Source organism: Euprymna scolopes, chromosome 36 (assembly GCF_053919585.1).
Source record: "Euprymna scolopes isolate OS-2025 chromosome 36, ASM5391958v1, whole genome shotgun sequence".
NCBI lineage: Eukaryota > Metazoa > Mollusca > Cephalopoda > Sepiida > Sepiolidae > Euprymna > Euprymna scolopes.
In genome coordinates, this window is record NC_136517.1 from 50,702,335 (window position 1) to 50,727,211 (window position 24,877).

The 24,877-nt window shown below is 32.5% G+C and overlaps 1 protein-coding gene across 4 annotated transcripts in view; it reads right to left on the reverse strand.

The window, feature by feature from the left end:
- Positions 1 to 462: 462 nt before the first annotated feature.
- Positions 463 to 24,877, reverse strand: part of LOC145260471 (cysteine-rich venom protein latisemin-like) — a 145,208-nt gene continuing 120,793 nt past the window's right edge. For all 4 annotated transcript variants that reach the window (XR_013864305.1, XM_080118562.1, XM_080118563.1 and 1 more), the window contains one exon: positions 463 to 589. Coding sequence is in view for 3 of the 4 variants with exons in the window: in XM_080118562.1 (XP_079974688.1) it covers positions 522 to 589 (68 nt within the window). In the remaining variant the exon portion in view is untranslated. The remainder of the gene's footprint in view (positions 590 to 24,877) is intronic.

A 24,877-nucleotide genomic window follows, 5' to 3' on the forward strand; every position in this document is an offset into this window, starting at 1 on the left:
TTATTTTTAATGAACTTTTCACATATATGTTTATTTACAGACACATTTTCACAGAAATAGTGAATAAATATTTGAAAAAAAATATACGCAAGTAAGCATATTTCTTTGAATAAAGAACAGTTTACGAATACTTTTATTTATTCCATTTAAAGCAATATATTATTATTATATATTATATATATTATTATATCAAACAGCTGTGCGAAAATAGAAGGAAACGAAGAAATCATGGAACATAATTAAGTAGGGGTCGCCAACTTTACTAACACCGCCTATTTTATATAACATGCTATTACGCTATGTTATTACACCGTCTATTTCATATGACGTGTCATGGCGTGTCATGACGTAGGCAACAAGAAATTGCTCGAGTAAATTAATATGTGTGATCGCTTTAAAAATTATTTATGATGAGATTCTAATTTGTTTCCAAATTGAATCTAATTATTATTATTATTAATATTTCTTTTTGCGAATAATCCGTGCATGCCGAAATGGCAAAATCGACGCCCAAAGCCTCGTTACATCATTAGGGGCAGAAACAGCACCGCTAGCACCAAAGGATACATCGGAGAATACTTGCAGGAACCTGTAGAAAAAAAAAACAAACAAAAAAAACGATTATCTTTCAATTTTATTTTTATTTATTTATTTATTTTTTGCATAGCAATATTTTTTAGACTTATATTTGGATATGTTCCGAGAATGCCTACAATATCACAATCGGCTACCAATTCCAATTCTCCAAGAGGATATCGTTTAATATCGAAATAGAATCATTTGTCTAAACACATACTGTAAGGAGACTGTTACATTACTCATCATTTAAGTTATACCCACGCACGCTTCAAGCATACAGGAAATGGGGCACGTGCCTAAAATCCACGACTGCAAATGACCCGACTAAGATATTACTTGCATTAATTTTTAATTTTCTTATTTTAATAAATTAATAATTGTAAATAAAACAGTAATGTAAGTTTTTTTTTTTTTTTTTTTTTAAATAACTTTAGAATATGAAATGAACATTGTGTATCTCTAGATGTACTCGTCTGGGCTGACATATATAAAGTGTTTGTTTCAGATGCGTGGACCTTTAAATCGACAGATCTTTTTTTTTATTGCAGATTTGGCAACTATCGATAATGTTAAGTTAAGCTTGGTTTGGCAATGTTATATAAACCTGTTATTATTATTATTATTATTATTGAATGTTCTTATTAGTAAGGATAAGGATAATTGTCTTAAGAGAGATGAGACAGTCTTAGGAGAGTTCATGTGTAAGTGTTCATATTGTGAGAGATGGGATCATTAACATTAACATTGTAAGAGAAGAGATGTGGACATTAACAGGTATACATATAAAGTGAAAGTGAGAGTTTATAAATGAGCGAGATTGCATATAAATACATTTTGAGAAAGTGTTTTCATATCTAGATAGACAGACCGATAATTGAGAGGTTTGCATTTATGCCGATGGATTGACAGGTTGGCATTTATGCTTTGACAGTTCGTATGAACGGGAGTGTTTGTATAACATAAATAGACACATATACTTTCTAACACATATATATTTTTAGATGATGAATTTCAAATAGATTGTACACATAAATAGACAATACCTTTTTCATGTAATGATGGACACAGGATACGGCAGTATAAAAACACATTGAACATTTATTCTTCCCTGACCGGTTGGGGCTTTGCGTCTAAGAATTCAAAGCTTCACATATTAAGTTTCAAAGTGACCGTCTCGCTTCCTAGACGTTCGAATTCTAAACTCCAGACTATCGTCTGTCGTTCTCAAACTCCCTCTGAGTTTCTCACTGACTAACTAACTAACTCTCACTTCCTATATTGAGAAATCCATGCATGTCCGGCCACGTGACCAAACTCACGTGCCACCAACATGCGCGACTTGCACGTTTCCGACATTCTGATTTCCCAATAACCTATTTTTTCTTTTGTTGTTTTCACAAAGGAATTCAACCTGCATATCTAATTCATTTAACCCATATTTTATTATCCACATTCTTTCTAACAATTGAATAGTTTATTTATTATTTATTTCATCAGAATGCACAATTTACTGGACATTCAATTTAAACCTATTGTTCTTTAAAACCTATTTCCAGGGTTCGATTTCTGCTTTCTCTCATTTTATTTTCATTTTAAGTAGATCTCTCTATTTTTATACTTACATGAAAAGGGGACAGCCCTTATCATGTAACAGCAATTCATTATGAAGAGACTGACACCCGGGCAGCGTTTGCAAATTGCAAATGATACGGTCAATTTACCAAGAGAAACATTTGATGAACGAAAAATTTCACATCAAAAGAACGGACTCGCACAATTCCAGGAAAGATGTTAACAATTTAATTTCCGGGACGTCAGAATTTGTATCACACGATGTTTTGTATAACGTTAATCATTTTGAAATAATAATTAAAAAAATACTCAAGTTTATCTATATTAAACATTGGAAAGTTACAATTAATAACATTACGTATGAAACCAGCAATAACATTTCCATCTATTAACGAGATCGTTTAGTTTTCTTTCGATATAGTTTCACCTTTTTGTTTCAACTTACCTGTTACTGATTAATCTCCATATGTTAGTTGGGTTGATTTTGGACTCAAAAAAGAGATTATTATTATTATTATTATTATTATTATTATTATTGTTGTTGTTGTTATTATTATTATTGTTGTTGTTAATATTATTTTGCTATTATTATCATTATTATTATTGTTATTATTATTATTATTGTTATTATTATTGTTATTATTGTTGTTATTATTGTTGTTGTTAATATTATTTTGTTATTATCGTTCTTATTTTTGTTATCATTTTTAGTGTTGTTGTTATTATTGTTATTATTGTTATTGTTGTTGTTATTATTATTGTTCGTCTTGTTCTTTATTATTATTATTATTATTATTATTATTATTATTATTATTATTATTATTATTATTTGTTGGTTAACATTTTTCATCAGTTAAATGGCAGATGTTTTCCTCGCCACAGAGACATAATAAAAAAATTCGAAGCAAACCAATAATTTTAAGAAATAAACGAATGGCGTAAAGAATAAAGAAGGGTTGTAAAGAAAATAAGCGAAACTTATTAGTCAAATCAACACATGCAATATTCATGTGTTTGCACGATTAGTAGGGAATACTATACCATACCAATAGGACATTGCATTGATTTAAACCGGCTCAACAGCGCAAGGCCAAATGTTCCTTTAAACACACCCACATATAAGAATCAACACAAAAAATAAAACCTATAATTAATGAAAAAGTTGGGAAACAGGAAATAAATACATGATTAAATAGTGAAGAGATCGCCGATGCGTAGAAAGCTGAAACGGAAATAGGTGAACGAGATAAAAGATGTTGACTTCTGGTCGACTCACCTTCAAGCCATGTAAACATTGCATTTAGGTTGCTAACAAAACAAGGAGCATTCTATTTTTCATACGACGTTTTTTTGTTTGCAAAATTCACCCCTGAAAGATTCATTCGTCCTCCTCGTAAGATCACACAGGTTTCTTGATACTGGAATGGTACACGGTCAATTGGGTGTACTCTATAAATGCCGACTCCAAAATCTTAATGTCTTTTTCCCCTTGAATACCAACAATTATGCGATGCTCTGATTTTGGTCTACATTCTCATCAATAGGCATGATGATATGTCACAAGACATGTTATTCACTCCTGCACCAGAAAGAAGTATATGCGGATACTACAAGAAACTATTTCACCGCCGATTTCGACTAAACGAAAAAGGGAAGCTTTCTCAATCAGACTCCCTGAACATTAGAATTGACTTCTAAGTGAGGTAATAAAGTCACCAACAACGAAACAATTCAAGGTGAGTTTGGAAAAATTTTGGACTATTGTGCATTCCTTGGTGTAAATTCTTACCACCAATTTCTTTGTATGACGTTTAAAGAACGATTGTTTTATGCTTTGCTTAATAAATTGAATCAGATTGAATTCAAATTGAAATCAAGTATTAAACCTTACACGTTTATTATAAATAATAAGAGGATAATAAATCAACAATTTTAAAACAAAAACATATACAATATTTGATAATAATGTAGCGAAGCTATATCTATCCGGAGATACCATGTGACGTTCCTACAATCGAATAATGCAATATTATATTACATTAGGTATACACAGTTTAATAACGTCGTGTCACATGACTTGATTCGACATATACATGTAAATGTTTTAAAAGATTAATTATTTGTTTCCATTTAAGTCTATTTTTAAATACAATCATAGTAGAATGTACGATTAATATGATTTACTATAAAGGTATCTATGTTCTAAAAATTATGTGAAAGAGAAATTAATATTGACAACAAAAAATAATTTAATGAGAATGTACTGGTTTAATAACATGCACCAACGTTTACCAAAGAATGCTGACCAGCAGCAAATATAATGGTGTAAAATGAAATGCTGTTAAGGTTTAATATAGAAATCAGATTAGCTACACTTTTTTATTAGATAACACTTATTTCATTCGTTTTCGGGCGTTTTATAAATTAAAGAAAATTATGTTTTGTAATATCGTCTTCTGAAACGAAAGTTAAAATCTTTTTAGTTAATTGAAAACACTTAAAAACTTTTTCGAAACACTTTGGCTTTGGTTATAAATAAGGTCACAATTCTAAGATGAAATTGCATATAATATTATTACATAATCAGAGAGTTATATATTGTTCTCTAAACGGCAAATGGGCGAGATATATTGTTTTTATAACGGCACCCGTTATAACGTATAAATTGTATATGTGTTGTTTAGCCAGGGGATATGACATCGACGTATAAACTGAGTCATGTTGTATCAGAGAGTTATCACACGGGTATATATTACAGTTTATATTTACATAAAGGTATCATTTTTTATAAGAAGAATAATATATGCTTCATACCTTTTCTTTCTTCAAGAGTTCTTCTATCTTCACTGCTGAACTCCGTGATGGAACATGAAATGACCAACACCATAACCAATTGAGATCTCTTTCTTCTTTTGTGAAACGACAGAACAACACTTTACATTTTTAAAATATAAATTTATTTCAGCTGTCTCAAATGGTCTCACTAGGAGTCTGTATTTCGTGTCAATATGCTTGTTCTTCACAGCCTCGCTTCCTGGCTTGAAGCACGTCTGTTCAGTTCCGTGACCAAACTCAAACTCTACTCCTTTCTCTAACCTTCCCGACCTCTTGACCTCAGTTCCGTTATGTCATCACGCAAAAAAGCACACGTATCTCAATGTGCAACCTTTCCACGGATGCCTGCCCAAGGTCATTTTCTTTGAATCAACCTAGCTAATTTATGTAAACATCTTCAGCTAAAACCCATTGCTACACTTTATTCTATAAACAATAAATAACTCACAACACACACTATTTTAGCAATATAACTGAATAGATAGATAGATAGACAGATAGACAGATAGATGATAGATAGATAGATAGGTAGGTAGAGAGACAGATAGATCGATAATAACTAATTTAACTTTTAGCCATATTATTATCTAACAATATTAAGCTGATTACCTTGATAAAATATATAGTGTGGTGGGTTGCTTGTATTTGCTAGTACATTGTTATTTGTTGAATACCCACGGTGCCTGGATGTGACACACGGTCGAGCTTGATGTGTCGAACCTGATTACCTATAAAACTTTATCAGTCCATGAAGAGTTTCATTACCTGGAAATAAAACAGTTATTACACTTTCATCCTAACTAGAGAATAAGTTAAAAATTTAGAAGGTAATTAACGAACTCTTCAAGATTTAATCTTTGTAGTTCCTTTATAGACATATATTACTGAGAATCGTCGATTCATTGAAAGGTTGAGTGTTAAAGGTAGGCGGAAACAATCTAATTCACCGAGGGAAAAGAACAGAATATGTTTATCGTCTTCATGTTTAAAAACCTGAAGCAAAAAAAACAAAAACAAAACAAAACAAAAAAACTAATGATTACCAAGCCGTTAGATTTCCCTTAGATATCTGCAGTGTTTGTTGCTATAATGAGAAAGAAAATCCATACCTGATTGTGTTGTTGTGGTGGGTTTATTTGTAGTAAGTTTTGTTGTTTTGGGTTTGTTTGTGGTGGATTTGGTTATCCTAGGTTGGATTGTGGTGAGTTTATTCGTAGTAGGTTTTATTATCCTGGGTTTTGTTATGGTGGGTTTGGTTGTTGTTAGTTGTGTTGTCTTGAATTTGGCTGTGCTAGGTGTAGAGGTTGTAGATTTTGTAATTCTGGGTTTTGCCATGGTTGATTTGATCGTTGTAGGTGGCATTGTCGTGTGCTTATTTGTCGTAGGCTGGGTTGTCAGTTTAATTGTTGTTTTAGCTTGGGGAGAAGAAAATATTAATATGAATTTCACGGAATGCGAGGATTATATTTTGTTTATATGAAAGTTAAAATTAAAAAAAAAATCTCCTTCACGGGTCTTTGCAGAGAACTCCATTCTAACGTTTGACAAAATACATCCGAAGAAAATCGGAGGGGATTTCGACCAAAATTTGTGCGAATATCGCTAAAGAATACGGAAGTAGCCGGAATAACCAAATTAATATTGACTGGTCAACTCGTGAATTATTCGAACTACTGTTCTCAGTTTGAGTGTTATTCGCACAAGGTTTCAGTCGATGAGACCCTCGCCTTCCTTCAGGTGTATCTTTGCCAATCATGAATTTTAAACGGAAGCCTCTATTTAATCCACTGGAGTAGCATGCGCTCGTTCGATAAGCTATGACTGATTAGAATTCTTAAGTAATCTACAAGTTTAACTTATCACTGACTTACATAATCATGAATGTTATCCGCTAAGCCAGTGGTTCTTGTAGACAGAAATACTTTTTGAAGATTGACAAGTGTGGCTTAATAAGATGTACGAACGTTTAACAAATAACACTGGGCAGCAGCATATATAAGTATATAAGATGAAATGCTATTTAAGTTTAATTTATAAATGTGATCACCTAAATTTTATTGGACTAGTTTACGGACATTTTGGTAATCTTCTGTCTATCTTCTTCTATTCTATCTTCGTCTTCTATATAAATCTCTTATATTATTATTATTATTATTATTATTATTATTATTATTATTATTATTATTATTTATATATATATATTATATTATTTATATATATATATTACATATATATTATTATATATATATTATATATTATTTATATATATTACATTTATTATTATTATTATTATTATTATTATTATTATTATTATTATTATATAAATAAAATGAACTCGTTTTTCCCCTCCGATTTTGACCTTAATAGGATTAAAAATCAAGACATTACATGCGAATGTAATGTGCGCAAACTGCAGCACAGAATCTGAGGTGTGTTATAGCTCTATTACATCTCCACTTCATCGATGATCGTAGCTCCCTATATTTTTCTGGTGAGAGTTCACCCCCAAAATCGGTTACAATCAATGGAAGTTGTAAAACCTTTTCTCTCTAATAAATTCCTCCTACTCCCGCTACCACTTGACACCGCCGAGGATGTGTCCACAAGGAACAGGTGCGAAGAAACACCGGTTTGGAATCGTAAAGGTTTATTTATGCTATTTTTTCTTTTTTCTCTCTTTTTGCCGCTTCTCAAAACACGCCCATCAGCTTTTCCCCTTATTTATGCTTTCTGTTTTTCCCATAAAAATGCACAAAAGGTCCAATTAACATTATATTTTTTCCTTTTTGTTTTTTTTTTATTTACCGTAGAGCGCACACTGCGTGAATACTCGGTTTTTACTTCCAGTTTAGACGACTTACCGAGGAATCTGACTATGAGCTTTATTTACTGGTGCTTCCATCTAAAAAGTTATTATTAATCAAATATTTTTTATTTACACTTTATTATTACAACGCAACGATATTCCATTTGAAAACCAAAACCAGAAAAAAAAAAAAAAAACACGCGATCAGGGTCCGATTATGATGAGATTTATTTTGGGGGCATTTTCTCTTACCGTAACACGCACACTGCGGGACTATTCCGTATCTAGGAAACTAACCATGAGCTTTATTTAGTAGTACACGTTCTTCCCCTTTTCTTTACACACATTTACATATGAGAAAATATGATTGCTTTTTCTTCAATAAAGAAATTGTTACGTATTTACATTAAATATTATGAATACTTCTTCTTCATTAACGAAATTAGATTCGATTGTTTTCTTTTTGCTTTCGGTTTACCGTAAGAACACTTATTGAAATAATGCGAAAATATGAATGCTTTTTCTTTATTAAAGAATTTGTTACGTAAAATGCATAAATCTTTTCGGCAGATTTAACGTTTAGTTGTACAAATATCCTCAAAACAGGTACTTACTAAAAGGGACTCTTTAAAGTCAACATCGGTATCGAACAAAAGGTTTTTTTTCTACATCTTTTACAAACTTAAAGTGGATAAAATATAATCACATAATTATTGAAAATGTGATCATGGGATTATATTTTACACATACATTTGAAACAGTTGTCGAAAAACAAATGTATATCAAATATTATCAAAAGCAATGGATAACTTTATAGTGTTTTCATTTCATGTAAAATGTTCATTCGGCTCGAAAAACACAGCGTTTACCGCTACATTTGAAAATTACAAATGCCGACAGACTGTGTTACACACGTTAAGTTTGGGAAAATGAGATAACACTAAAAACATCTGTCACGATAACATATATTCGGTGGGTTTCTGACACTGTTTTGTATAGATTTTAACTTATTTTCCCAAACTTAACATATTCAACAGAGTCTGCGACCATTTGTCTTTTTTTTTTGACAACTTTTCCGAATCTGTGTATTGTAACGCCACCCCTTCACCCAAATACTAATTAAAAACTCACATTTTTTTAATACAAAAAAAACAAAATAAAAAACTCGATTTAGCGTTTCAACATTTTAGCAATGTTCGGCTTAATCCACTGATTGTTGGTCGAATCCAATCCATGCTGGACGGAAACTCCCGAGGATCCGGATCCAATTCTGCAAGAGTACCACTTAAAAATTTTTTTTTTTTACATTTTCGCCTTTTTTTCACTTTTTGAATGGATTGCTTTACTAAGAATATAAGAAACATGCATTTTCTCTTTTTATTAGACTTTTCCATTACAACAAATTGAGCAACAGCAACGCGTGGCAGGGTAAAATAAGAAATATTTGTTATCATAACAAAACATCCATACCTGATGGTTTTGTTGTGCTGAGTTTATATGCAGTAGGTTTTGTAGTTTTGTGTTTGGTTGTGGTGGATTTGGTAATTCTGGGTTGGTTTGTGGTAAGTTTCGTTATCCTGGGTTTTGTTGTAATGGGTTTGGTTATAGTTAGTTGTGTTGTCTTGAGTTTTGCCGTGGTATGTGTAGTGGTGGTAGGTTTTGTAGTTATGGGGTTTATCATGGTGGATTTGATTGTTGTAGTTTGTTTTGTCGTGTGCTTGTTTGTCGTGGGCTTCGTTGTTAGTTTAATACTTGTTTTATCTTCGGAAGGAGAAAATATTAATATGAATTTCACGGAAAGCAAAGATTATATTTTATGTTTATATGAAGATTAAAGTAAATAAAAATAATTTTTACGGGTCTTTAGATAGAACAACATTTAAACGTTTGACAAAATACACCTGAAAAAAAAATGGGAAGGGACTTCGATCAAATTTTGTATCAATATTGCTCAAGAATACGGAAGGAGCCGATTAATCCAATTAATACTGTATGTTCGACTCTTGAATTATTCGAACTGCTGTACTCAATTTAGGTGCTATTCGAAAAACGTTTTGGTCGATGTAACCCTCGACCTCCTTCAGGTGTACATTTACTAACCATGAATTTGAATCAGAAGCCTGTATTTAATCTAAAATAGTAGCATGCTCTCGTTCCATAAGCCATGATTGCATAGAATTCCTAAGTAATCTACAAGTGTAACTTATCACTGAATTGCATGATCATGTACCTTATCTACTACGCCATACAGAAATATTTGTTAAGTGTGGTTTAATAACATGCAATAGCGTTTGACAAATAACACTCGACAACAGCTTATTGAATTATATAAGATTAAATGCTGTTTAGGTTTAATTAAAAATTTGATCAACTAATTTTTTATTGAATAACTCTGATTGCATTAGTATTCGGACATTTTGGTAATTAAATAAAAATAGCGTTTGTAATGACTTCTAAAACGAAAATAAAATGTCCTCCAGTTAATTGAAATCACTTAAAAATAATTTGTTTTCCAAAGACTTGGCTTTGGTTTTAAATAAAGTCATATTTGAAAATAAAAATACATGTAACATTAAGCTGAGCAAATAGATAAAATATATGGCCCGTTGGTTTGTTTGTTTTTATTTGCTAGTACATAGTTATTTGTTTGAATATTCATGCAGTCTTTATGCTACAGAATTTCGAGCTTTATATTCGGTGTTCCCTGTCGTAATTTGTTACTTAAAATATATCTGAGTCTATAAGAAATTGTATTTTCCTGGGAAATACAACTAAATAAAACTTTGATCCTAACTCGCTGACTGGCTAAACATGTAAGGAATAAATTTACAAATTATAACGAATTTAATCATTGTAGTTACGTTTTAGATATATATTAGTGAGAATTTGCGATTCGTTCGGATGTTGACCGTTAAATGTAGGCCAAAGGTAACCCGTTCACAGAGTGAGAAGAACAGATTATTTTTTGTGAGAAATTCCATAACAACGCCATTTTGTTTTCCTGCCTAACATGATTTGTTAGACGGTCTTTGATTGGTTCAATTTGAATGCGTCAGTTCGGCGCTAATTTTGTATACATGTGCGTTTATTTTTCAGTCGAACAATGAACACGGAGCAATAAAGACTCACACAGCAGTGCTCTGTTATAGAGTGTCAGGATTTTACCTTCATTGGACACCATGCAGTGGGTGGACGAAGGACATTTCTCTAAATACATAGACAACATAATTGCTGAACTTATTCTACCCAAGGATGATTTTCTGCATTGTTCGGCATAATATATTTGAAATTATTCCTATTTCTTTCAGAGACCATGTGGTCCCATATATGCCCGTATTGGGCACCTATCATTCACGCCGTGTTCACCATGTACAACATGGACATCCTTCTCAGGAAACTCCGAACTAACATTCCCACAGAGGAATCATAACTAAAGGCTCCATTGCGGATGGATAGCAAATTCGGCCACTGTTTTTGCAAGGACTTAATGTGAACAAAAGAACTTTCATTTACTGATACATCTTGAATAAAATTTGAGTTTTAAAGGTATGGCTTTGTTTGTGGAATTTCATTTGCTATCTGCAGGGAGAAAATTGGGTGTGTAGGGAAGGAATTTCTTACATTTCATTGTCCTGATGGTTAAAACCCTGATACGAAAGCAAAAAAAAAAAGATAAAAGTGAGCTATTGATTACCAAACTGTTTGATTTCCTCAAGATATCTACAATGTCTGTTGCTACCATAACAAGAAATACATACCTGACAGTTTTGTTGTGGTGATTTTAGTTTGTAGTTTTAGGTTTGGTTTTTGTGGATATTGTAATCCTAGATTGGTTTGTGGTCGGTTTAGTTGTAGTAGGTTTTGTTATACTAGAATTTGTTGTGATAGGGTTGGTTTTAGGATATTGTATTGTTTTGAGTTTGGTAGTGGTATGCATAGTGGTAGTAAGTTTTGTAGTTCTGGGTTTTGCTATAGTGGATTTGATCGTAGTTTGCTTTGTCGTGTGCTTGTTTGTCGTGGGCTTGTTTGTTAGTTTAATAGTTGTTTTATCTTCGGAAGAAGAAAATAATAATATGAATTTCATGAAATGCAACAATTATATTGTATATTTATATAAAGATTAAAATAAATGAAAATCATGTTCACGGCTTTTTACGGACGACAACATTTTCGCGTTCGACACTATACATCTGCAGAAAATTGGAGGTTATATCGACCAAAACTTTGTGCGAATATCTTCCAAGAATACGGAAGTAGCCGGAATAATCCAAATAATGCGGACTGTTACACTCTTTAATTATTCGGATTACTTTCCTCAGTCAGTTTCATGAAATGCAACAATTATGTATATAAAGATTAAAATAAATGAAAATCATGTTTTTGTAGTTTTGGGTTTTTCCACAGTGGATTTGGACGTTGTAGGTTGTTTGGTCGTGCGCTTGTTTGTCGTGGGCTTGGTTGTTAGTTTAATAGTTGTTTTATATTCGGAAGAAGAAAGTATTAATATGAATTTCACGGAATGCAAAAGTTGTATTTTATGTTTCTGTAAAAATTAAAATAAATTAAAACCACCTCAACGGTTATTTGCGGGCAACAAAATTTTCACGTTCGACAAAATATACCTGAAGAAAATCGGTGGGTTCATCGATTTAAACTTTGTGCGAATATCGCTCAAGAATACGGAAGTAGCCGGAATAACCCAAATTATACGGGATTACACTCATGGATATTTCGGACTACTTTTATCAGATCAGTTTGAGTATTATTCGCACAACGTTTTGGTCGATGTACCCCCCCCCGATTTCCTTCAGATATATCTTTTGCTACCATGAAATTTTAAACGAAACGCTGTATTAAATCCACAGGAGTAGCATGCTCTCGTTCCATATGCCATGACTTGGTAAAAGTCTAAGTAACTTGCCAATGTAACTTATCACTGAATTACATGATCAAGTACATTATCCGAAGTGCAGAGAAATAGTCCTAAGTTTTACAAGTGCGGTTTATAAACATTCACAAACATTAAACAGCTAACACTGGGCAACTGCATATATAATTATATGCGATGAAATGCTGTTTGGGTTTAATTTTACAGTTCCATCGACTAATTTTTTTTTAATCAAATAATACTTTTTGCATTAGTTTTCCGGCAATTTGGGAGTTAAATAAATATAGCATTTGTGATTTCGTCATCTGAAACAAATGTTAATTTTCTTCCATTTAATTGAAAACACTAAAAAAATTGTTTTCCAAACACTGCGATTTTAGTTTTCAATAAAGTCACAAATCGAAAATTGAAATGCATATAACGTTGAGCTTACCAAATAGGTAAAATATATGACGCAGTGGTTTAGTGTTATTTGCTAGTAGATATTTATTTGTTTTAATGACGAGAAAATTTTGATGATACAGAATTTAGAATTCACTTTTCAGCGTTTATTGCCGAAATTAATTACTTAAAAGTACCTAATTCTATTAGAAGATTTCTTTTACCGTGGAAAAAAACATTTATTACATTTCAATCTTACTCGATAAACGGCTAAAAGTGTAAAAAATAATTTACGAAATGTACAAGATATAATCTTTGTAGTTCCGTCATAAACATATATTATTGATAAGTAGCGATTCGTTGAAATGATGGCCGTTAAATGTAGGCGGAAATAACTCCGTTCACACAGCGAGCAGTACATATTATTTTTTATCGTCCTGATGGGTAAAATCCTGAAGCGAAAGCCAAATAAAAAAAAAATTAGTTATTGATAACCAGGCTGTTTGGTTTCATCTAGATATCTACAATGGTTGTTGCTACTATACCAAGAAATCCATACCTGGTTTTATTGTGGTGATTTTAGATGTAGTAGATTTTGTTTCGGGTTTTGTTTCGGTGGATTTGGTAATCTTGGTTTTGGTTGTGGTGTTTTTTTTTGTAATAGGTTTTGTTAGCCTGGGTTTTGTTGTGATGAATTTGGGTGTTGTTAGTTGTGTTGTCTTGAGTTTGGCTATGGTAGGTGCAGTGGTGGTAAGTTTTGTATTTCTGAGTTTTGGCATGGTGGGTTTGATCGTTGTAGGTAGATTTGTCGTGTGCTTGTTTGTCATGGGCTTGGTTGTTAGTTTAATAGTCGTTTTATCTTGGAAGAAGAAAGTATTAATACGAATTTAATGAAATGGTAGGATTATGTTGAAGTTTTATAATGTATAAAAATAACGTCCACGATTTTTTGCAGACAACAGCAATTTTCACGTTTAACAAAGTTGACCTGGCGAAAATCAGAACTTACATCGACCAAACTATGTGCAAATACTGCTAAAAATACGGAAATAGTCGGAATAACCGAAATAATACGGACTGTTTAACTTTTGAATTATTCGGACTACTTTTTCAGTTTGAGTGTTAATCGTACAACGTTTCGATCGATGAAACCTTCGACCTCCTTCAGGTGCATTTTTTCTAACCCAGAATTTTAATGTAACCCTGTATTTAATCCACAGGAGTAGCATGCTTTCGTTCCATAACCTATGAGTGGGTTGAAGTCCCATGTTACTTACAAGTGTAACACATTACTGAATTACATGATCACGTACATTATCCACTACCCAACTGGTTCTTGCAGACATAACTATTCCTAAGTGTGGTTTTAATAACATGTACCAACATTTAACAAATAACACCGGGCAGCAACATATATAAGTATATCAGATCTAATGCTGTTTAGGTTTTAGTTTAAATTTGATTAACTAATTGTGTTATTGAATAACACTTAATGCACTTAATTAATTAGGTTTCCGGCATTTTGGTGATTAAATAAATATAGCGATTGTAATAGCGTATTCTGAAACGAAAGTTAAAGTTTTTCTAGTTAATTTAAATTACTTCAAAAAATTTGTCTTCTAAACACTTGGCTTTGGTTATAAGTGTTGTCACAAATCGAAAATATAAATGCATGTAACATTAAGCTTACTAAATAGATAATATACAGGCACGGTCAGTTGCTTTTATTTGCTTGTACATAATTATTTGAATGAATAACCACGTAGTTTGGATGTTACAGAATGCTGAGCATAATATTCGGTGTTCACTGCCGGAAAAAATTACTTAAAAATATCTGATTATATGAGAATTTTTGTGAATTGAACAGTTATTACACTTTAATCCTAACTTGATGACCGGTTAAATATGTAAAAAGATAAGTAACGAACTGTACAAGATTTAAACTTCGTAGTTTCGCTATAGACATATATTATTCAAGATTTGGCGATTCGTTTTGATGTTGACCGCATAATGTAACCGAAAACAACCCCGTTCACAGAGTGGAAAAAACAAATTATTTTTTATAGTCATGAAAAATACTGAAGCGAAGGCCCAAACAAAATAATGATAACCAAACAGTCTAATATCCGCTATATATCTACAATAATTATTGCTACCATAACAAGAAATCCATACCTGATTGTGTTGTTGTGATGGGTTTGGTTGTAGTAGGTTTTGAAGTTTTAAGTTTGGTTGTGGTTGATTTATAAATCTTGGTTGCGTTGTGGTGAGTTTGTTTGTAGTAGGTTTTGCAATCTTTGGTTTTGTTGAATTAGATTTGGTTGTAGTTGTTTGGTTGTGTTGTCTTGAGGTTGGCTGTGGTATGTGTAGTGTTGGTAGATTGTGTAGTTCTGGGTTTTGTGATGGTTGATTTGATTGTTGTAGATTGCGTTGTCGTGTGTGCTTGTTTTTCGTCGGCTTGTTTGTTAGTTTAATAGCTGTTTTATCTTCGAAAGAAAAAAATATTAATATGAAATTTTATGGAATGCAAAAATTATATTGTATGTTCTTATGGAGCCCACGGCTCTTTGCAGAACGCACCATTTTACTGTTCGACCTAATACATCTAAAAAAAAAAAAAACACCGTAGGGTACATCGACCAAAACTTTGTGCGAATATCGCTCAAGAATATGGAAGTAGTCCGAATAACCGAATTCATACAAACTGAATTATTCGGACTACTGTTCTCAGTTCGAGTATTATGCGAACAATGTTTCTGTAAATTTAACCACTGACCTCTTTCAGGTGTATTTTCTATAATCATGGAGTTTAAGCGTATCCTGTATTTTATCCACATTAATAGCTTGCTCCATTTCAATAAGCCATAACTGGCTAGAATCATAACTTATTTACAAGTGTATCACAGAATTACATGATCAATTACGTTTCTTGTGGAAAGAAATATTCCTAAATTTGACAAGTGTGATTTTAATAACATACACATATGACACGGTGGGATAATTTTATTTGCTAGTACATTGTTATTTATAAACACGAATATTTTATGTAAAACAGAGGTAGAGCTTAATAGTCAGTGTTCACTTCCGAAGTAATTTACTTAAAAATATATGATTCAATAAGTTTTTCTTAGCCTGGGAATGAAACAGTTATTAGACTTTGATCCTAACTTGAGGACTGGTTAAAAATGTAAAAAGATAACGAACTGTGCAAGACTTTATTTCTTTTTATCGTCCTGATGATAAAAATACTGAAGTGAAAGCCAAATTACATATAAATGAGCTCATGATTACCAAGCTGTCAGATTTCCCCTATATATCTACACTGTTTGTTGCTACCATAACAAGAAACCCATAGCTGATGGTTTTGTTGTGGTAAGTATATATGTAGTAGGTTTTGAAGTTTTGTGTTTAGTTGTGGTGGATTTGGTAACCTTGGGTTTGTTTTTTTGTAAGCTGTGTTGTAGTAGGGTTTGTTGTGATGGGTTTGGTTGTAGATAGTTGTGTTGTCTTAAGTTTTGCTGTGGTACCTGTAGTAAAGATAGCTTTTGTAGTTCTGGGTTTTGTCATGGAGGATTTGGACGTTGTAGGTTGCTTTGTTGTGTGCTTGTTTGTCGTGGGCTTGGTTGTTAGTTTAATAGTTGTTTTATCTTCGGAAGAAGAAAATATTAATATGAATTTCATGGAAAGCAAAGATTATATCTTATGTTTATATAAAGACTAACCGGGGTACCCGGCGTTGTCCTGGTGTGTAGAGGTGGTGTAGTAAGGAATCCGGGGTGGAGAAAGGTGTACAAAGAAGTGGTAGTAGCGGATGGGGGAAATAAAAACAACAGTAGTCAGTCCTGGTAGAGAGACGTGTTTAAAAAAAAGTGCCAGTAGGCAGGCATGCTCGAATCCGTAATGCGAAATCGAAAAAGAATGTTATAAAAAGCGAAACATCGTAGCCGGTACGTCCATGGCGAGTCGATAGCCTTGGAATTAAGGCTAGTCAATCCAACTGAGACGATGACTTGCAAAGATGTCGATGGTAAAAGCGACCCCTCTTTGTAGAAAACTGGCCAATTGTAGGTGAAGATATTAATGTGGGCAATTTTTCGATCTTTATCGTCCTAACGACCGAGGTTTAAGACGATGTGCTTCGTACGGTTCCGTCGCGTGTGACGGAAGTTTTTGGCAGACACACAAACACACACACAAACACATATACACACATTTTGCCTTTTATTTAACAGATTAAAATAAATAAAAATCACGTCCACGGCTTTTTGCGGACAACATTTTCACGTTTGTAAAAAAAAACTCTTGAAGTAAATCGGAGGTTACACCGACACTAGTTTGTGCAAATATCGCTCAAGAATACAGAAGTAGGCATAATAATCCAATTAATGCCGTCTGTTAATCTTAATGATTCAAACTACTTTTCTCAGTTTCAGTGTTATTCGCACAACATTTCGGCCGATGTAACATGATCTTCTTCAGGTGTATCTATTTAAACCCAATAATAATTTAAACGGAACCCTGTATTTAATCCACAGGAGTAGCATGCTATCGTTTAATGCCATGTCTGAGCAGAAGTCCTAAGTAATTTACAAGTGTAACTTTATACTGAATTACATGATCAAGTACTTTATCCAGTACGCGAGGTGTTCGTCGAGACAGAAATATTCCTAACCCCCTCGACCTGCTTCAGGTGTATTTTTTCTAACCCACAATTTTAAACGGAACCATTATTTAATACACAGGAGTAGCATGCTCTAGTTCCATAAGCCATGAGTGGGTAGAAGTTCCAAGTAATTAACAAGTTTAACTTTACATTGAATTGCATGATCAAATACATCATCGAAAGTGGTTCCTGCAGACAGAAACATTTCCAAGTTTGACAAGTGTAGTTTTAATAACATGCAGCTATTTTTAACAAATAACACTTGACAGTAGCATATATAATTATATTAGATGAAATGCTGTTTGGGTTTAATTTCAATATTTGATCAACTAACTTTTTTTAATAACAGTTATTGCATTAATTTCAGGTATTTTTGATGATTAAATTAATATAGCTTTGTAATGTCGTCTTTGAAACGAAAGTTGAAGTTCTTCCAGTCAATTGAAAACACGTAAAGATTTTTATTTTCTAAACACTTTGGCTTTGATTATGAATAAAACAACTTTGTTCACAGAGTTATGAAAAATAGATTATTTTTATCATTCTGATGGTAAAATACTGCAGCGAAGGCCAAATAAAAATAAGAAACAGGCTATTGATTACCAAGCTGTTAGATTTCCCTTATACATCTACAATGTGTATTGCTAACATAACAAGAAATCCACACATGATTGTTTTGTTGTTGTGAATTTAGATGTAGTAGTAGGTTTTGTAGTTTCGGGTTTGCTTGTGGTAGGTTTGGTAATACTGGGTTGGTTTGTGGTGGGTTTGGTTGTAGTATGTTTTGTTATGCTGGATTTTGTTGTGATGGGTTTGGTTGTGGCTAGTTGTGTTGTTTTAAGTTTGGCTGTGGTAAGAATAGTTGTAATAGGTTTTGTAGTTCTGGGTTTTGCCAGGGCGGATTTAGCCGATGTGAGTTGCTTTGTAGTATGCTTATTTGTTGTGGGCTGGGTTGTAAGTTTAATAGTTGTTTTATCTTCGGAAGAAGAAAATATTAATATGACTGAGCAAAGGTTTTATTTAATGTTTATATATAAATTAAAATAAATGAAAATAGTAACGTCCACGGCTTTTTCCAGACAACAACACTTTTATATTCGGCAAAATACACCGGAATAAAATCAGAGATTACATCAACCAAAACTTTCTGCGAATATCGCTGAAGAGATCGGAAATAGCCGAAATAACCCGATTAATACGGTCTGTTACACTCTTGAATTATTCAGATTACTTTTCTCAGTTTGAGTGGTAATTTTTTTTATTGAATGGCACTTATTGCATTACTTTTCCAGACTCACCTGAACAAAATCGGAGGTTACATCGACTAAAACTTTCTGTGAATATCGCTTACGAATACGGAAGTTGCTGAAATAACCCAATTAATCAGGAGTTACACTTGAATTATTCGGACTACTTTTATTGTATCTTTCCCAACCCTTAACTCTTTATTTAATCCACACGAGTAGCATGCTCTTGCTCCATAAGCTATGACTTGGTCGAAGTTCATTGATAATTTACAAGTGTAAATTATCAATGAACTACATGACCAAGTACTTTATTCACTGTAGTAGTGTATGTAGTTCATTGATAATTTACACTTGTAAATTATCAATGAACTACATGACCAAGTACTTTATTCACTGTAGTAGTGTATGTAGTTCATTGATAATTTACACTTGTAAATTATCAATGAACTACATGACCAAGTACTTTATTCACTGTAGTAGTGTATGTAGTTCATTGATAATTTACACTTGTAAATTATCAATGAACAACACGACCAAGTACTTTATTCACTACGCCAGTAGATCTTGCAGACAGAAATATTCCTAAGTTTGACAAGTGGGTTTTTATAACATCGACCAAAACTTTATGCGAATGTCGCTGAAGAATTCGGAAATGGCCGAAATAACCCAATTAATACGGTCTGTTACACTCTTGAATTATTCAGACGACTTTCCCAGTTTGAGTGGCAATATTTATACACTTTGATCCTTATTTGATAATCGGCTTGAATGTAAAAAGATAATTAACGAACTGTACAAGATTTAATCACTGTAGTTTAGTTATAGACATATATTTATGAGAATTATCGATTCGTTCAGATTTTTACCGTTAAATGCAAGCGAAAACAACCTTGTTCACAAAGTCGGAATAACAGATTATTTTTTATCGTTCTTATGGTAAAATACTGCAGCGAAAGCCAAATGAAAATAAGAAACAAGCTATTAATTACCAAACTGTTAGATTTCCTTTACATATTTTCAAGGTTTGTTGCTAGTAAAAAAAATTAATACCTGATGGTTTTGTCGTGGTGATTTTAAATGTAGTAGGTTTTGTAGTTTCTAGTTTGGTTGTGGTTGATTTGAAAATCCTGGGTTGGTTTGTAGTGGGTTTGGTTGTAGTAGGTTTTGTTATTCTGGGTTTTGTTGTGATGGCTTTGGTTATGGGCAGTTGTGTTGTCTTCAGTTTGGCTGTGTAAGGTCTAGTGGTAATAGATTTTGTAGATTTGGGTTTTGGAATGGTGGATTTGATCGTTGTAGGCTGCTTACTCGTGTGCTTGTTTGTTGCGAGCTTGGTTGCTATTTTAATAGTTGTTTTATCTCCGAAAAAAAGAAAATATGAATATGAATTTCTTAGAATGCAAAAGTTATATTTTATGCTTATTTGAAGAATAAAATAATAATAACAAATTCTAACTTATTACTGAATTACATGATAAAGCACCTTATCCACTACGCAAGTTGTTCTTGCTGACAAACATATTCCCAAGTTGGACAAGTATTGTTTTAATAAAATGTACCAATGTTTAACAAATAACACTGGGCAGCAACATATATAATTATATCAGATCAAATGCTGTTTAGGTTTTATTTTGATATTTGATTAAATAATAGTTTTATTGAATAACACATTACATTAGTTTTTCGGCATTTTCTTTATTAAATAAATATAGCATTTGTAACGTCGTCTTATGAAACGAAAATTAAAGTGCTTCCAGTTAATTAAAAACACCTTTAAACATTGTTTTCTAAACTACTTTGGCTTTCACTAATTGTCTGTATTTTTGAGATGAGGTGTTTTCATTGATTGAGATTGTCCGACTGACTTCCTCATCTTGGTTGTTATCGTCACAACGTTTCGGCCGTTTTGCCCTCCGGCCTTCATCAGGTGTTTTGTATCCTGAACGAAGGCAGTAAAAAAAGTAACATTCAAAACAGAGAATCAGCAACTATGTCCCAGAGCCTAGCTGAAGTCCGGACACGGTACCCCCGTAATAATAATAATAATAAAGGGTTGGGTTCGAGACTCCTAACAAACGGTTCCCCAGTTCGATACAAAACACCTGATGAAGGCCGGACGGCAAAACGGCCGAAACGTTGTGACGATAACAACCAAGATGAGGAAGTTAGTCCGACAATCTCAATCAACTTTGGCTTTCGTTTAAATAAAGTCACAAATCGAAACTAATGAATATAACATTACGCTTACAAAATGATTAAAATACATGACACGGTAGTTTGCTTTTATTTGCTTGTGCGTAACTACTCGTATGAATAACTACACGTATGAATAACTACTCGTATGAATAACTACTCGTATGAATAACTACTCGTATGAATAACTAATCGTATGAATAACTACACGTATGAATAACTACTCGTATGAATAACTACTCGTATGAATAACTAATCGTATGAATAACTAATCGTATGAATAACTAATCGTATGAATAACTACACGTATGAATAACTACTCGTATGAATAACTACTCGTATGAATAACTAATCGTATGAATAACTAATCGTATGAATAACTAATCGTATGAATAACTACTCGTATGAATAACTAATCGTATGAATAACTATACGTATGAATAACTACTCGTATGAATAACTACTCGTATGAATAACTACACGTATGAATAACTATACGTATGAATAACTAATCGTATGAATAACTACTCGTATGAATAACTATACGTATGAATAACTAATCGTATGAATAACTACTCGTATGAATAACTAATCGTATGAATAACTACACGTATGAATAACTAATCGTATGAATAACTAATCGTATGAATAACTACTCGTATGAATAACTAATCGTATGAATAACTACGAAGCATGTTACAGAATGTCGAGCATAATATTTAGTGTTCACTGCCGGAACAAAATATTAAAAAAAATATGATTCTCTTAGAAGTTTACTTTTCCTGGAAATTAAACAGTTATTCCACTGTGATCCTAACTTGATGACAGGTTAAACATGTAAAAAGATAAGCAACGAGCTGTACAAGATTTAATCTTTGTAGTTCCGTTACAAACATATATTATTGAGAAGTGGCGATTCGTTGAGATGTTCACCGTTAAATGTAAGTGAAAACAAACACGTTCACAAAGCGAGAATAAGATTATTTTTATCGTCCTGATGGTAAAATACTGAAGCGAAGGCCAAAAGAAAACAAGACACAGACTATTGTTTACCAAGCTGTTAGATTTACCTTATATATCTACAATGTTTGTTGCTACCATAGTAAAAAAAAATCCGTACCTGATAGTTTTGTTGTGGTGATTTTAGATGTAGTAGGTTGTGTAGTTTCGGGTTTAGTTATGGTGGATTTATTAATCCTGGGTTGGTTTGTAGCGGGTTTGGTTGTAGTAGATTTTGTTATCCTGGGTTTTGTTGTGATGGATTCGGTTGTAGGTAGTTGTGTTGTCTTTAGTTTGGCTGTGGTGTGTGTAGTGGTAATAGGTGTTGTAGTTCTGGGTTTTGTCATGGTGGATTTGATCGTTATAGGTTGCTTTGTCGTGTGATTGGTTGTCTTTGGCTGTGTTGTTAGTTTAATAGTTGTTTTATCTTCGGAAGAAGAAAATATTAATATAAATTTTACGGAATGAAATGATTTTATTTTACATTTATATAAAGATTGAAGTAAATTAAAAAAACGATGTCCACGGCTCTTTGCATATACAAACTATTTCACGTTCAACAAATACACCTTAAGAAAATCGGAGGTTACATCGACCAAAACTTTGTGTGAATATCGCTGTTTAATACGAAAGTAGCGGGAATAACCCAATTGATACGGGCTGTTACACTCTTGAATTATTCGGAATATATTTCTCAGTTTGAATGTTCTTCGCACAACGTTTCGGCCGATGTAACTTCTTCAGGTGTATCAATTTAAACCCAATAATAATAATTTAAACGAACTCCTGTATTTAATCCACAGGAGTAGCATGCTATCGTTTAATGCCATGACTGGGCACAAGTTCTAAGTAATTTACAAGTGTAACTTTATACTGGATTACATAATCAAGGACTTTATCCAGTACGCGAGGTGTTCGTCGAGACAGAAATATTGCTAAGTTTTACTAGTGTTATTTTAATAAAATGCACCAACATTTAACAAATAACACAGGACAGCAGTATATATATATATATATATATATATATATATATATATATATATATATATATATATATATATATATATGTGTATATATATATAATTATATCAAATGAAATGCTGTTTATGTTTCATTTTAAAATTTTATTGAGCATTTTTCATCGAATAACACTTATTGCATTAGTTTTCAGGCGTTTGGTTTTTAAATACTTTAAAAGGCATGCAACATTAAACTTGCCAAATACATGGTACGCGGAGTTGCTTTTATTTGATTGTACATAACTACTTGTATGAATAACCACGAAGCCTGCATGCTACAGAATGTCGAGCATAATATTCGGTGATCTTTACTAGAATAAATTATTTAAAAATATCTGATCCTATGAGAAGTGTTCTTTTTCTTGGGAATAAAAAAGTTCTATCTCGATGACCAACTAAAAATGTAAAACGATAATTGAAACGAGCTATTGATTACCATGCTGTTAGATTTCCCCTACATATCTACAATGTTTGTTGCTTACATAACAAGAAATACGTTTCTGATGGTTTGGTTGTGGTGGCTTTAGTTGTAAGAGATCTTGTAGTTTCAGGTTTTGTTGTGGATGATTTAGTTATCCTGAGTTGGGTTGTGGTAGGTTTTGTTGTATATGGTTTTGTTATCCTGGGGTTTGTTGTTGTGGGATTGCTTGTTGTTAGTAGTGTTGTTATGAGTTTTTGTGTGATAAGTGTAGTGGTGGTAGGTTGTGTAGTTCTGAGTTTTGTCGTGGTAGGTTTAATCGTTGTAGGTTGATTTGTCGTGTGCTTGTTTTTCGTGGTATGGGTTGTTAGTTTAATGGTTGTTTTATCTTTGGAAAAAAATATATGAATATGAATTTTGTTGAATGCAAGGATTGTATTGTATGTTTATGCGAAGATTAAAATAAATTAAAATCACGTCAACGGGTTTTCACAGACAACAACATTTTCGACAAAATTCACCTGAAGAAAATCGAGGGTTACATCGACCAAAACTTTGTGCGAATTTCGCTGAAGAATACGGAAGTAGTCGGAATTACCCAAATAATGTTACTGACTTTTAAACTTTTGAATTAATCGGATCACCGTTCTTAGTTTGAGTGCTATTCGCACAACGTTTCGGCCGATGTAACCCGGACATTCTTCAGATGTATCTTTACTGACTAAGAATTTTAAACTGACACCTTTATTTAATTCACAGGAGTAGCATGCTATGGTTCCATAAGGCATTACTGGGTTAAAATCATAAGTAATTTTCTAGTGTGACTTCTCACTGACAATCGAATAAGGTAGTATTACCTCACGTAATTTTCTATAGACACAGTTTAAGAATATCGTATCCCATGACTTGATTCGAAATTTACATGTAAACGCTTTCGGAAATTACATATTTGTTTCATTATAAGTTTATTTTGAAGTAAAACAAGTATTTTAATAGTTATTTAGTATGAATGAACGGTAGTATGCTCGATTGATACTCTTTACTATAGAGGTAGCCACGCTTTTAAAACTATTCCGAAAGGGAAAAATATTGACATGAAATTAAATCGACTGAGAATGTATTGGTTTTAATAACATGCACCAACGTTTAACAAATATCACAGAGCAGTAGCATGTATCATTATATCAGATAAAATGCTGTTTAAGTTTAATTGTATAATAAGATCAGCTAACTTTTTTTTTAATTAAAAAAACACTTATTGCATAAGTTTTCGGGTACTT